General features: G+C 35.0%; 1 protein-coding gene across 1 annotated transcript in view; it reads right to left on the bottom strand.

Moving 5' to 3' along the window:
- The window catches only part of LOC106879930 (ubiquitin carboxyl-terminal hydrolase 19), a 187,638-nt gene that overhangs the window by 57,225 nt on the left and 113,656 nt on the right, over positions 1-16,757 (bottom strand). Inside the window, exons 16-17 of the mRNA XM_089345165.1 lie at positions 11,018-11,101; positions 6,292-6,386 (exon numbers count right to left, since the gene is read on the bottom strand). Coding sequence (XP_089201291.1) covers positions 6,292-6,386; positions 11,018-11,101 — 179 coding nt within the window. The remainder of the gene's footprint in view (positions 1-6,291; positions 6,387-11,017; positions 11,102-16,757) is intronic.

A 16,757-nucleotide genomic window follows, 5' to 3' on the forward strand; every position in this document is an offset into this window, starting at 1 on the left:
CTGGATAGTTATCAAAAGATTTATTGCCATATGTTTATCTATGAATATGTGACAGCAGGTGTGTGTGTGTATGTGTGTGTGTGTGTGTGTGCAAACGACTAACCACTTAATGGTTTACTTTATTTTAGTTTATTGTATGCTTTATTTTCCTTATTCTTTATATTTTTCTTATTTGTCTTAATTCCTGCTTGAATCTATAACTTTACAACTAAACCTGTCAAAGCCTTTTCTTCTCAATGTATTTAAGCCACAACCACTAACAACATGTTCAAGTGAATCCAAACAAAGCATTATTTATGTACTGAGATACATTATTATATCACCTGACAAGATACATCTGCACTGTGAGATGCACTGAAGTTAATTGTATAATTTCCCACCTGTGAGGGAGCTATGCAGATGACACAAAAGTATCTCAGACAATTCAGAACCCGGGAAATATTGTGCATGTATAATGGGGGTTGGACACAATAAACAGGTGGGTTGAGGACAATAACATCCAGTTTAATGCTGGAAAATTCTAAGCCCTGCACTACCAGCACACAAAGCTAAACAACATGCAGATAAGATACATTGGTCTAGGAGGAATTGCAATCCCTGAATCAAAATCTATGCATATCTGGGCATTGACATGAATAATGATGTATCTTTCCAGGTGCATATTACTAATTTGGCAATAAAATGCAGACAGCTAGCTGGATGGATCCTCTGAACTTTCAGAATAAGAGAAAAGGAAACTATGATAGTCCTTTGGAGGATATACGTTCTCAGCCACTTGGACTGCTGCTCCCAACTATGGTCACCACACAATATAAAATCCATGGCGGAACTCAAAGCAGTCCAACAAAGCTACACAAAGAAAATTATCTCAATGCAACGTATCGGCTACTGGGAAAAGCTGGAGGAGTTAAGATTCTTCTCCCCAGAATGAAGGCGGGAAAGATATGCAGTGATATACATCTGAAAAATCTTGGAAGGACTTCTACCAAACTTTGGTATTGAAAGTTACACAAACAGCAAAATGGAATGCCACTGTATAGTGCCAAACATCCCAACATCGCCGTCAAAATACATGACCAGATACTGCAACAGCTTGGGTTTCAAGGACTTACATCTCTTCAATATCTTTCCAAAATGCCTGAGAGACCTGCATAGTGTGGATGTAGGTGTCTTCAAAACAAAAACTGGATCTTCCATCAAGGGTTCCAGATGAGCCTACCTCACGGCAGGAGACACAGATGAGGGCAGCAGCATCAAACTTCTTCATTCATAAGAGAGAGACTTCAAATAATGAAAGTGTAGAACAGCCAATGGTAGTGTGACCACACCTTTAAAGTTGAAACAAGTTAAAGAGCGAATATATATGTATCTGCTTCAGCAATGTAACTATACATGTGCTGTTAGCGATTTCTTTTCCTTCTTTGGACTTTACCCTTTCTCCTTTCCAACGAAGAGCTATGTGTCAAGTTAATACATTCCTTGTTTATGTTCTCTTGTTGTCCATTAATTTTACTCATTTATTTGAATTGACTATATATATATATATATATATATATATATATATATATATATATATATATATATATATATATATATATAGGGTGTTTCATAAAGAGCACTGAATTGGGTGACACTTTTGTGCTTTGAATAGTGTGCAGTGTGTCATGGAGCAGTTTACAAGACACATTTTCATCGTGAAGACATTTTACCAAAATGGAGAAAGTGCAACATAAACAGCTCAAACACTTTGTACCATTTTGGGGAGAAATGAAGCACCCAATGAATCTACAGTTTGCAGACTAATGGCGAAGTTTAAAACAACAGGTTCAGTTGCAACGGCCAAATCACCTGGGCGGTACCGTTCTCATTGGATAGAGCAACAAATTGCTGTTGTGAAAGACAGTGTCACTCTGAGTCTGGGAAAATCAACTCACCAACGTTCAGAGCAGGTGGGCATCCCAACCACTTCATTACATCAAATTTTGCATAAAGATCTCCATATGCATGTGTACAAAATTCAACTTACACAGCATCTTCAGATGACGAAAATTTTGGAAAGAAAATCACCTTCAGTGACAAGGCCCACTTCCACTTGAGTTGATTTGTCAATAAACAGAACTGCCGGATTTGGGGAAATGAAAATCCTCAAATAATGCAAGAGTATGAAATGCATCCACCGAAAGCGACTCTGTGGTGTGGTTTTTGGGCAGGTGGAGCACTTGGACCATTCTTCTTTGAAAATGATGAGGGGAATACAGTTACCATTAATAGAGAATATCCACTCAGTTATGCCTGAACTTGGAAGATACAGAGATTGACCACCTCTGGTTTTAGCAGGATGGAGTGACCTGCTACACTTTTCACCTAAAGCTCACATTAATGCACAAAAAAATTTCCACAATGATTGATACCCTTGCATGGTGACCAGCAATGGCCACCAAGGTCCTGCAGTCTTACCTCTTGTGACTTCTTCTTATTGGTGTATGTGAAATCATAGGTATATATTAAGAAACCACATACAATTCTTGAACTCAAGGCTGAAATCAAGTGTGTGATTGGAGGCATTGGACCACACATCTGTGAGACAGTTATGGGAAATTTCAAGGAGCGCATAAATGTATACAGACTCAGTACAGGTGGACATATGACCGACATTGTGTTCTATACCTAAACAGGAGACATAACTCATTAGCAGAACATAACCATGTTTATAAGAATTCATTTTAATTATTCATCTTTCAAATTGAGCACATTTTATGGAACAACCTGTGTGTATATATATATATATATATATATATATATATATATCCCTACAACCCACACAAAACAATAAATTAAAATATCATCATGTCTAAAAATAGATTTAACATCAATTCTAAAAATAGCCAGACACCTACTGCTGCCATCCAAAGGAATTGGTATAAAAGACAGAAAACCAGCCAACTTATTACAGTCTGTTAAAGACTGTCATACCGGCCATGACGAAGGGAAATAGCCCTGAAACTCGAGTCGCCTTTATATATATATATTTATATTTATATATTTATATATTTGATCCTTTATATTGAACACTCAATATTTCATCTACATTCAATACTTTATTTCATGGTGCCATCCATTTTTATTTTATTTTATTTTATATTATATATTGTATATTATATTATATATTGTATATTCCATATTCTATACCCCACATTAGTTCTGCAGGAATATAAATAAAACATAAAAAACAGACAGTGTTGGAACTCTTTTAAGCAAAATAATATATATATATATATATATATATATATATATATATACACAAACATACATTTAAACTCAAACAATTACAGTACAGTATAGAGCATTTTATACAAGCCTGCCCAATTACTGCACTGTCTGAGCATGAAACTTAAAAGTTGCTCACAAATAACTCTTGCATACATTAAATGATATTTATCACTCGCTGGATGTCTTTCATCTTTGACTGTTTCATTCAATTGACCATAGCCATGCTGGGACATTGCCTTGAAGAATTTTTAGTCCAATGAATCAAACCCAGGACTTATATATTTAAAATGTGGTACTTATTCAACTGATCTCTTTCACCAAACCACTAAGTTACAGGGATATAAACACACCAACACCAGTTGTCAAGCAGTGGTGGGGGATAAGCCCAGACACACATATATGATGTGTTTCTTTCAGTTTCTATCTACCAAATCTACTCACACGGCTTTGGTCAACACGATGCTATAGTAGAAGACATTGGCCAAAGTGCCTCACAGTATAACTAAACCTGGAACCGCGTGATTGAGAAACAAACTTCTTACCAAACAGCCACGCATTGTATTTTGTTGATCCTACCAATAACGAAACAGTACACAAGATGTAATATTTATAAACTTAGGAATAAAAATTATGGTAGGAAAAAAACCAATATTAATAATGTTAATACTAAGAAATGTGTATAAATAAATAATAGAAAGAATCAAGAAATACTATATGATATGATGCACCATTTATATACTCAATAGCTAGCAATACTCCTCGAAAATTCTATGCTGCACTAGGTAAATATTTCCTGTCTTCAAGTAAACATGAGAAACTATTCAATCAGCATAGTGTAAAATGTTCATATTCAACCACTAGAAATATAGCTGCAATTATAGCAGCACATAATAAACAGAGATTTAGGGACTATCTCAACTCAAAATCTGTAAACAAGAGTAAAATCGATAAATTGTATCTTGAAATTAATTCTAATGATAATTTTCCTGAACTAAATTTTGATTCTTTAAGTAAAAGTAACACCAACTCTGTTAAGGTAACATCTAGTTTTAATATTAATTATAATAATAATAATCCTGCTTTAATACCTAATTCTGAGATGAGGACAAGTAGGAATTCTTTTAACCATGAGTACCAACTACAAGTGAATAAATGCCTGTGTAATTATAAAAACAAAATCGTCTGTCTTCAGAAAATCAGTGTTTCAGGAAATCATCATCGTTTAACGTCCGCTTTCCATGCTAGCATGGGTTGGACGATTTGACTGAGGACTGGTGAACCGGATGGCTACACCAGTCTCCAATCTGATTTGGCAGAGTTTCTACAGCTGGATGCCCTTCCTAACGCCAACCACTCCGAGAGTGTAGTGGGTGCTTTTATGTGCCACCGGCACAAAGGCCACTCCAGAGGTACTGGCAACGGCCACGCTCGAAATGGTGTATTTTACATGCCACCTGCACAGGAGCCAGTCCAGCGGTACTGGCAATGAACTCACTTGAATGTCTTTTCACGTGCCACTGGCACAAGTGCCAGGAAGGTGACGTTGGTAACGATCATGCTCAAATGGTGCTATTTACGTGCCACCAGCACAGAAGCCAGACAGCTGGTGCTCTGGCAATGATCACACTCGGACAGTGCTCTTAGTGTTCTACTGGTACAGGTGCCATCACAATTTCGCTTTCGCTTGCCCCAACAGATCTTCACAAGCCAAGTTTAGTGTTCAATGAAGAGACATTGGCATGGGTGCCAGTCTACAAATTTAGTTCGATTTCGATTTCACTTGCCTCAACAGGTCTTAATATAAGGTAATAACAGGAGATCATAAGCATTATTACATAGGCTCATATTATTACATAGGTTCACAATTTGGAAATCTAGATTTCATAATCATAATCATTCATTTAAGTATAAAAGAAAAGTTAATTCTGCAAATCTTAGTAAATGCATTAAGTATGGTTTAAAGTGGTCCATTATCAGTTACATACCTAAACACAATATAGGTAATATTACATATGATCTTTCCTTTGAAGAAATGTATTATGTAAATTACTTCTGAATTAATTTTATTAAATTTTAATGGCAATTTTACAATGAAATGTTGTAACAAATTTCAGAAGGCATTTACATATTTCATTTCTTAATTATAATTGATTTTCATGTGTTATACAATAAGCATAATTTTTCTAAAAAAAGTTTACTATATTTAATAAATAGGTAACTGTCATGACATAGAATTTCTATGTTTCTAATTGCCATAATGTAGAATTCCTATGTTTATTTTTTATTCATTCATTATCCACTGACTTCATGAGTTAAATACAGAAATAACTTCCCTTAGATTTGATTTCTTCTTATTGCTCTTTTTGTATACATTCATGTACTGATATTTTCTATATCTAATTATGTTAATACAACAGAAACAATTGTCAGGTTTGTAGGGTGATTCCAGCAATAAAGATGTGATTTTTTTCTATACATATTTTTATTGTCTAATAGTCTGAATTTCTCAAAATTCTTCTAAATGTTATTTGGATCTACTTATCATACATGAGGATGAGGAATTACCTTGGATGTATTCTACTTGCATTTACTGGTATCTGATTGTGGGATATAGTAAATCAAATTCATTTAAAACTTATTGATATCTGCCTGGATTTTTTAATCACAATTTTTCTACTTATTGCTTATTATATGTGCATTTATATACGGGTGCATGTGTGTGTGTGTGTTTGTAAAGATTTATATTCTGATTATTCTTATAAATTGCTTGAGCAAAACATTGTCAGTGTAACTTTGTTAACATTCCCTGCTAAAAAAACCTTTCTCTAGCTCAGCGTTTTTGAAGACAAAGTGAAATACAAAATCCCTTACTCCAAAAAAAAAAAAAAAAAGGTATTTGCATCAGGAAGAGCATCCCGCAGTAAAAAAAATGCTTCAATAATAAGTATTCAGCCAACACATGCTGGCATGAGCAAATGAAAGTAAGACAAGTGAAAGAACAAGTTAATAATATCTACTCACGCTATAAGCCTCTCAGTGCTGTAGTCACTGCTCAACAAAGTGCCACGTCCATAGATTTTGTGTATCTTGCTTCTTTTGGATTCAAACACACGAATCTGAAAAAATACATCTCAAAATATTAATTCAATATAAAGAAACACATATATAAGCCTGGTACTTATTCCATCGGTCTCTTTTGCCAAACTGCTAAATTTTGGGGACATAAACACACCTTCAGTTGTCAAGCGACGGTAGGGGGACAAACACACATAAACACATACATATATATATATCTACAACAGGCTTCTTTCAGTTTCAAACATATGCATATATATATATAGATGACAGGCTTCTTTCAGTTTCTGTCTACCAAATCCACTCACAATGCTTTGGTCGGCCCAAGACTATAGTAGAAGACATTTGCCCAAGGTGTCACAGAGTAAGACAGAACCCAGAACCATGTGGTTGGGAAGCAAGCTTCTTACCACACAGCCACACCTGTACCTAAAATTATTGTTGGACATCTGGTTTAAGCACCCCATAACTTTTATATCTTGGAATTTTCAGAAATTTTTTTGCAAATTTGTGTTCTACACACAGAAATTCATACAATTATGAAAAACAAATTTTCTGAAAATTCCAGAAAATAAACAAGTTATGAGGTGGGGTTATATGGGGGAGGTGCTTAAATTGCCATATATATATATATATATATATATATACACATACATACACACACACAGGGTGATTGAAAAGTAACTACCAATTTTAAAATACTTATAAATTAGTTAACTATTTATTAACTACCTGTATGCGTTTCTCATAAGACATTGTATTTTACTCCACTTTTGATATTTGGTGGTCACTCCTCCACCTTTATTTGCACCGTGTGCTTACGCAAGCACACATGTTTGTGTAAAGGCATCACTGTAAAGTTACGAAGTTCACTTTGCAATGATGTATATAAAATTTGTATTCCACCATCACTCACAGCATATGATCCTACTGTAACCACAAGCTAACAAATGTCTTGCAACAGCTGTTGCTTACATTTCATGTGTTCCTTTGCTTGACATTGTGTGTGCAAAAGGGTCACACATTCTGTTGCAAACAATACCCCCTGTCATTTTGTTTTCACTACGACTTGAGGAATAAAAGAAAAATCACTTATTTCAAAAACAAGCAAGGGTTGGCGACAGAAAGGATATCTGGCAGTAAAATAAAAATCTGGCACTAAAATCTCCCAATCTTTCACTTTTGGCTGATGTTTCCTGCATGCGTAGAATTCTACTGAAATAGTAGACTTTAAAAATACCAGACCATCACCAGAAAACCCAACATGCTAGAAACAACAGATAAACGACATTATTTCTGAAGCAACTTCCCCGTTTTCCAAAAAGCTAAAAGTTGGAGTGTGTATCTTTTTGAAAGTGGTGAGGTGATAGGTGAAATTCTTAAAAATTTGTTCTCTGTTTTTTCTTCCAAGAATAAAAACTTAAAAAAAGTAAAAAAAAGTGAATTTGGTGTGGAGAGGGAGAAAATGAAAATATTGAAAACGTATTTTGTGGGTGAAATCCTAATCTTCTGTTTCGCAAACATAGGAATCGGAAGAAATTTAGGAAAAAAAAAAATAATAAGTGGGGGACGGAAATGTCATCTCGGACATGCTGGAAAGAAGAGATAAAGGACAGGATTTCTGGGAAAACTTTCTTTTAAGTTTATATTGAAGATCAAGTTTTTAAATGCGCTCATCATAAACACAAATTACACAATAGAAAAGGATCATTTCAATTGGATTTGAGCTTTAATTTTGTGCATGCACACTGCAAGAAATAACATAATTTGCACAGAAGTTTTACCTAGAGTGTGTGTAGGTGTGTCAAAGGAAGATATTTTATGGCATTCTTTCATTTGAAGAAGCAAAGTTGTCAACTCGACATATATGGGATCATATGATTGTTAGTTAATTTCCATAAAATTGACTTAATCTCTGAAGAGAGCAGATATTGAAAGAGAGGATAAAGTGAAAAGGTGACATTTGCTTTGAAGTGAGAGAAGAAAGTGTAAGATGTACATGTATATGAAATGGACATGTGAGAGAAAGAGAAAGTGAGTGAGTGAAGATGTGTGTTGTGATGTATGAATTTTTTTGCATGTATGTGTAAGTGACACTCGCACTCTCTCTCTCTCACACACACACACACATACATTATCTTTCATACACACGTACATAGCAAAGGTAAAGGATATGTACACCACCTGTTCTCTGTGCAACCCTGACCCTTAACACCGAGAGTGCATATTCTTTACCTTCGCCCATAAATACATATGCATACATCATTTCTGTGCATAAGAGAGAGAGAGAGAGAGACTATGTGTGTATGACTGTATTTCCTCAAAACATTTAGAAAAATGGATGTCTTTTAATGTAATTTTTTTGGTAATGGCTTATTTTAATACAATATGTATACATTTTCATAAATGTTTGTCTGAGTAGAATTCTATGCATGCGTGAAACATTGGAAGCTAATCGAAAAATTGTCCAAATATGACCTGAAAATTGTGTGACTCAACCTAATTGCCGAAGTTATTTTAGTTGTAAAAAAGCGTTGTTGAGTCAAAAGCATAGTTTATTTGGTAGATAGATAAGCAGTTTTCTTTATTACAATACAGATATGACTAATTCGGAGAAACATTACCTTCATTATTCACACATCATCACTCTCGTAATGCAACACTTTGTAATTTTGGTTCAAATTGAAAGTGTGAAACTATACGCACACACACACTAACACAAACTATCTTTTATATATATAAGATATATATGTATAAATTTAAATTAAGCAGAAAATGGAGAAATCTTGATCAACAACAATTAACTAGCATCGATTATTATTTTTTAATTATACCAGTAGTAAAACAGATATTTTTATCCCTTAGACAGTTATTCCAGCATCTAACTCTTCTAACCTTTATATATATATATATATATATATATATGGTGTCAGGGTATGAACAACCTCCAAGATGTCTGGGACACAGCAGAAAGTGAATGTAATGTGCTGCTGGAGTCTAAATTTGTGAAAATGTATAAGAAAATCAATTTGACTTTATTGAACAGTCTTCTACGATTGATTGTTGATCACAACATTGCTGATTACATGACAGCCAAAAATATCGTCGTAATCAAGGTAAGGTCCCAAGGAAGAGGACGAGGATTTGATAAGGTACTGGGTTGGTAACCTTCTGCACTGCACCCTAGTGTGTGTGCATGTATGTATGCATGATTTCAGGTTCAGTTCTACTGTATGGTACCTTGGGCAAGTTTCTTCTACCATAGCCTTGGGCTGACCAAAGTCTTGTGACAGGATTTGGTAGACAGAAACTAAAAGAAGCCTGTCATATGTATGTATATATATATATATATAAACAATATGAGTATATGCATATATATGTACATGTATGTATATACGTTCATCTACATGTACATATAGATACATAACTGGGTACATGACGTGGCAAAAGAACAAGGACAAAATGGCAAACAAGGTGCAACAAACAAGCAGGCCACATAGAAACATCCTCTTCATCAGCTGCCACCATTAAAACTCCGGCGCTTCGAAGAATTAAGGCAGTACGCATCATTAAAATGGTTCTTCCCACGAACACAACTCAAATTGTTTTCGTGGAGGGTAGTGGCGGACAGAAAACACGACAGGAAAATGATCCTCCAATATCCACTACCCTCTCAAAAGATTTTTGTCTTGCAGGTTACTTGGTGACCCTGTCAGTGCAGGTGCCACTTAAGAAGCATCCAGTCCACTCTGTAAAGTGCTTGGTGTTTGGAAGGGTATCCAGCTGTAAAAAGCTTGCCAAAACTGACCTCGCCTGGGCTTGTGCCACATAAAAAGCACACTGCTGGGTAATTGGCTTTAGGAAGGGCACCCAGCTGTAAAAATCCTGCCAAAGTCTGGTGCAGGCTTCTGCCTGGCTGGCTCCTGTCAAACTGTCCCACCCATGTCAGCATGGAAAGCAGATGTTAAATGATGATGATGAGGAGGAGGATGAGATACATACACACACACACACACAATTATTTGCAGGATCCAATAGAATCGAGGTATCTTAATAAAGACACCAAGGAAGAGTTAAAGACAGCATACATGTGTATCAACAGTGTGTAGAGACACTTACATACTAGAGAATATACAGATTTGTCCTTCCAGTTATGCAAACATCAACAAATATAGCCCAGATACGCTCAGCATATACATAAAATCACAAACCAGCATACTCTGCCATGCAGTCCATGGTCCATTGCACGTTCAAAATCCTACACAGGGAAGGTTCCAAGTGTGGTAAAGTATAAACAATAACACAAATAGGCTAAGGTTCACTACAGCTGTTTCAGACATGTTTTTTATCGATGAAGGGGGAGGAGGGGAGGGGGCAGGGGCAGGGGCAGGGGCAGGGGCAGACGACGACGAGCTTTTCCATAGACACAAAGCCTGAAATGTTGGGGGAGGGGGCTAGTTGATTATGTCAGCCCCAGTGCTCAATTGATGCTTATTTCATTGACCCTGAAATTATGAAACGCAAAATCAACCTTGGCAGAATTTGAACTCAGACTGTAGAGAAAGTCAAAATGCCGCTGAGCATTCTGTCCAACACACTTTTCTGTCAGTTCGCCACCTTCATAATAATAATAATAATAATAATAATAATAATAACAACAACAATTGCTTACATTTCGAGCTTTGACACTAGTTTTCTTTGACAGCTTGTCTTTGAGTAGTTCAACTGTGGCATCTTTCGTCAGTCGCAGCTTATACTGTAGGAAATATAGAGACAGTAGGTAAGAAAAATGAACACACAGATTTCAAAAAATTTACCATCCATCCCCTAATTATTCCATCATCATTTATGTGAATGTCAGATTATCTGAATAAGAGATGCCAAGGTCACATGAAAATTCAATTAGCCAGCGTGGCTGTGTAGATGAGAAGTTCCCAGCCACATGGTTTTAGGTTCAGTTTGTTCTAAGAAATTATAAACAAGGCCATCTGTGTACTTCTGGCTGATAAAAATACATATATATATATAACAAGAATGAGAATGGAGAAAATCGTATCTTTGATTGGTGATTACACCATACAATACCAACGAACATTTCTGTTTTGCCAGCTTATTTAGATACAGAAAAATATCCAAAAGTATATGTTAACACAATGTTATCAAGACAATCTAAAATTCGTTAAATTCAAAGTGAACTATGAAAATATCATCATGATTTATTATATATATATATATATATATATATATATATATATATATATATATATATATATATATATATATATTTAAAATTTATTAATGAGGGTAGAAATTGATATTGATCAATTAAAACCAGTGGTCTAGCATATTAAAAAATCCGAAGATTAAAATTATATTACATACAAGAATAAGAGGAATGACCAGCAAATGTGGATTCCTGAATGCTAGAAATAGATGCCGAATCATCCAACCACGAAAAAGTATGTGCTCAGTAGAAAAAAATCAGCGACACAACAGACTGTAAATGAGTAAGACAAATGAAAAAATACTATTTTTTCATTTGCTGGTCATTCCTCTTATTCTTGTATGTATGTATATATATATATATATATATATATATATATATATATATATATATGGGAGAATGTACGAAATAAAACAACAGACGAGGACAGGTGGTGTAAACAACAAAAGGATGTATTAGTTTGACGCTCGGGAATACAGAAAGTCTTTAACGTTTCAAGCTACGCTCTTCAACAGAAAGAATACGGAGAAAACAAGGAGAAAAACACGGAGAAAAAAAATTGAATGGTGTTTGGTCAGCGATCAATCATGGCATATATATATGTATATATATCAAAACAACACATACATACTCAGACAAAGAGATATACGCACACTCTCACGTACACACACCTAACATCCCCACCAACACAAAAAACACTCAAACACACACTCATATACACATTCCACAATAAACTCTGGGACCAATAAAAACGGCACACACACACACACACACACGGACACAAACACACATATATACGCACACACATAGAGAAGTGCACAAAACCAGTGAACCATGACAGACTGTCACAGACCAACCAAAAATAAAATTAAAAAATCCTTTTTAACTCTTCTTCCCTCCCACCCCAGCTAGCCAGTCATACTGTCTCTTAAGACAGTAAAACATTCCCTCAATATACACAAGAGGAAAAAGCCAGGTCAGTTCCTCTTCAACTTTATTCGATTGTCAAAGAATATGTATAAGAATATGTATATGTATTATTCCATATGTGTATTTTCATTTTAATATCAGAGAAAGTGTGATAATCAGTATGTAACAATACAAAGTTCATACAAAGCTTTATACTTTAAATATATTTTATCATCAAAGAATGTATATATGCATTTTAATTCTCAAACTGTTTTTTAACATTTTTTATTATTCTCAAAGACTTTTGATAATCTTTTTCTAAAAAAGTGAAACCGGTTAAGTAAATAAATATTTTTAAAAAATAAGTGCATTTTCAAACCTTCTTTCATATATATATATATATATATATATATATATATATATATATATACATACAGTCATTTAATTTCTTATATTTTTTGCCTATGTTACGTTTCCGCTGCTAGCAGAGTACATATAATAGTTCATAAAGATGCTATAATCCATCAAGAGCTTCTTCAGAACATTTTGATTGCTATCTTGATTTCTTCAAAATGGAAAATGATTCCAACTGGAAAAATTTTTTATTTTTTATTTTTTGTTTATTCAACCAACGTAATGCAGGCAAAAAATATAAGAAATTAAATGACTGCATAAACAATATAAAAAATTAGATATTCTCTATTCTCTGTTTTCCTTAAAATGATTCATTATTATTACACACACACACACACAGAGGCACACACATACCCACACACACCCTAGGCAATCTCCTGCCATTCTACTTATATTCACATCCTTGTACCTTAAAATGACAGTGATGTGCCATGCTACATCACCACCCTCTCCCTTGTTCTCTCACTCTATATGGTTCCCTCTGACTAGAGTAACCATGTGTCACCTCTGCAGCAAGACATCTGTCTCTGTCTCTTTGCCATATTCTAAACTTTCATCATCCAGCACAAGGCCACTTTCTTTTGTACCATTACCCCTCTCAGTTGAGGGATCTTGTCTTACAAGTTACTAGGTGACCTCACTGACATTGGTGCCTTATAAAAGCACTCAGTACATTCTGTTAGGAAAAACATCCAGCCGTAAAAACCATGCCAAAGCACACAACTGAGTTTGGTGCAGTCCTCTAGCTCACCAGCTCATGTCAAACTGTCCAACCCCTGCCAGTATGGAAGATGGACATTAAATGATGATGATGATGATGATAATGATGACATAGAGATTTCAGCCTCTACCAATACCACCATTTTAACACACATTTTGCCACAAGTGGTCAGATCTACTGCCCCACACACTCCCCAACTAATACAATACTTTGACATTTCTACCAACATGCAGCACCTTCAAATCAGCCTTGAATACTTTGTCCAAAGTCTTCCTTGACCTTCTTCTGTCTCAAGACCTAGGATCCATAGGGCCAGTCATTTGGTTTCTATGGTTAAAAGTGACCGAGATCACAACACTTCCTCAGAACAGAGCATCTGTCCATCATTTATAGCTGAGTAGACAGGTAGAAATAAAACTGATATAAAACCAGCATTTAAACCGACTACATCTGGCCCAAATATTCTACGTGTCCTACATGCAAACTGGCCAGATCTAGTCTGTTACACCTACCCTACAAATGTCATTCTAAAAATAATTGCATTATGAAAATCTTGAAGCTACAAGATAATGCAAGATTATTTCAAAACAATGTGAATGAATAAGCATTTTATTTGACACAGTAATCAGAATGGTAAAAGATTATTAATAATCCATTCCACTAAAGGCACAAGGCCTGAAATTTTGTGGGAGGGGACAAGTCAATTACATTGGTACTTAATTTCACTGGTACATAATTTATTGACCCTGAAAGGATGAAAGCAAAGTTGACCTTGGCAGAATTTGAACTCAGAATGTAGCAACAAGCGGAATACCACTAAGCACTTCACCCAGCATGCTAACAATTCTGCCAGTTTGCTGCCGTTAAAGGATTATTAATGATAATAATAATTCTTTCTAATTTTGGTACAAGGCCAGTAATTTTTAGGTGATGGATACAGCTGATTACATCGACCTTAGTATTTGACTGGTACTTTATTTATAATCCTGAAATAATGAAAAACAAAGCCAACTTTGCTGGGATTTGAACTCATGTAGTAAAGAACTGGAAGAAATACATTTACTTTGGCACATTAACAATTCTGCTAGATTACTATCTTTAGCATTTTATGCAGCCATATCTGACTGAAATATTTTCCTTATTTTATGTTCAAACTGGCCAGATCTAGCCTCTCACACCTACCCTACAATGTCATTCTAAAAATATAGAACCACATCATTAAAATCTCAAAGCTATGAAATAATGCATAATTAATTCAAAACTATGTGAATAAATAAGCATTACATTTGACAGAGTAATCTGAATGTTAAAGGGTTAAACCAGCCAAAATGCAGCCCAAATGTTTTACAGTAATCCTTCGACTATCATACTCCAAAACCCCCCACGATAAATGAAAATCCACAAAGTAGAAACATTACTGTACAGTATATATATATATTTTTTTAAAATTTGTATATATTTATTTTATTATAACTGCAAAACAACACCATGGAGGAATCGGCGCAAGCTTAAATAATAAACTGCAATAGGTGATATGGCAAGGGATTACTGTATTTGTCTTGTGTTCAAACTGGCCAGATCCAGTCTGTCACAATTATCCTACAATGTCATTGTACAAACAATCACATTATTAAAATCTTGAAGCTATGAGATTATTTATGATTAATCCAAAACAATGTGAATAAATAAGTAATTACATTTGACAGTAATCTTAATCTGAATGCTGAAAGGTTAAACTGGTTAAATGAGATTTTGAGTTGAAACTCAAAATCTGTAAACAAGAGCAGAATCAATGTGTATTGTGAAATTAACGAATGATAATTTCCTGAACTACATTTCAATTCTTTAAGTAAAAGTAATTCCAACTCTAATAATACAGTTAGCATCTAATTTTAATATCAATAATAATAATAATAATTACTTTTACTTAAAGAATTGAAATGTAGTTCAGGAAATTATCATTCGTTAATAATAATAATAATAATAATAATAATAATCCTGCCTTACCATCTGATTCTGAGAGGACTAGTAGAAATTCTTTTAACAGTGAATACCAAATGCAAATGAATAATTACCTGTGTAATTTCAAAAACAAAATTGTCTGTCCTTCAGAAAATCAGTGTTTAAGGAAAAATATAGTCGATCAAAGTTAGGTAATGACATCTGGAGCAAGGCAAGGAGCACAAGAAGGATGCTGAATGGTTGCAAGAACCAAAACAAACAGTAGTCTGTCCAAAGCAGAAAGAACTAGTCATTTCAGTTAGGGAAGTGAAGGAAATCAGCAAAGAAAATGAGCAATCGGAAGGCCCCGGGATCAGATGGAGTTCAAGGCCACTAGATCAAGAGATTTGGTGAATGTCATGCACAAATAGCTGCGCAACTCAACACCTTGTTAAATGCCAACCAAATTACACCAGAATGGTTGACATTGGGTAGGACAGTGCTGTGCCTGAAAAACATCGAAAAAGGCAATACAGGAGACAATTACAGGCCGATATCCTGTTTGCCACTTATGTGGAAGTTATTGACTGGAATACTCGCAGAGTTAATGTACAAACATCTGGGAAAAAATGGAGTCCTGCCACATGAGCAGAAGGGTTGCAAGTGTAAGTGCAGAGGTACCAAGGATCAACTCCTGATAGATAAAACTGTACACAGAGACCGCAAGAGGAGGAAAAGTAATTTAGCCATGTCATGGATCGACTATAGTAAGGCGTACAATATGATCCCACATTCTTGGATTATGGAGGGTATGAACCTATTTGGTACTGCATTGAATGTCGAGCAATTGCTTGGAAAAAGTATAGCATATTGGAGGATGGACCTGATAGCATACGGAAGAAGTTTAGGGAAAGTAGAAATTAGGAGAAGCATCTTCCAAGGGAATTGCCCCTCCCTGCTGATCTTTGTACTGTACTTGATACCACTAACACTGATTCTGAGGAAAGCAAAAGCTGGGTATGTATTCAAAAGCTGCCAACAAAAAGTCAACCATTTGTTATTCATGGATGACCTCAAACTTTATGGTGAAGATGAATCACAAGTCAGTTCCCTCATTGATATGGTGTATACCTTCAGTGCTGATATCAGAATGGAGTTCAGACTGAGAAAGTGTGGTGTGTTAGTCTTGAAGAGAGGCAAAAT

The sequence above is a fragment of the Octopus bimaculoides genome, chromosome 29 (assembly GCF_046866305.1).
Source record: "Octopus bimaculoides isolate indiv1 chromosome 29, ASM4686630v1, whole genome shotgun sequence".
NCBI classification, from domain to species: domain Eukaryota; kingdom Metazoa; phylum Mollusca; class Cephalopoda; order Octopoda; family Octopodidae; genus Octopus; species Octopus bimaculoides.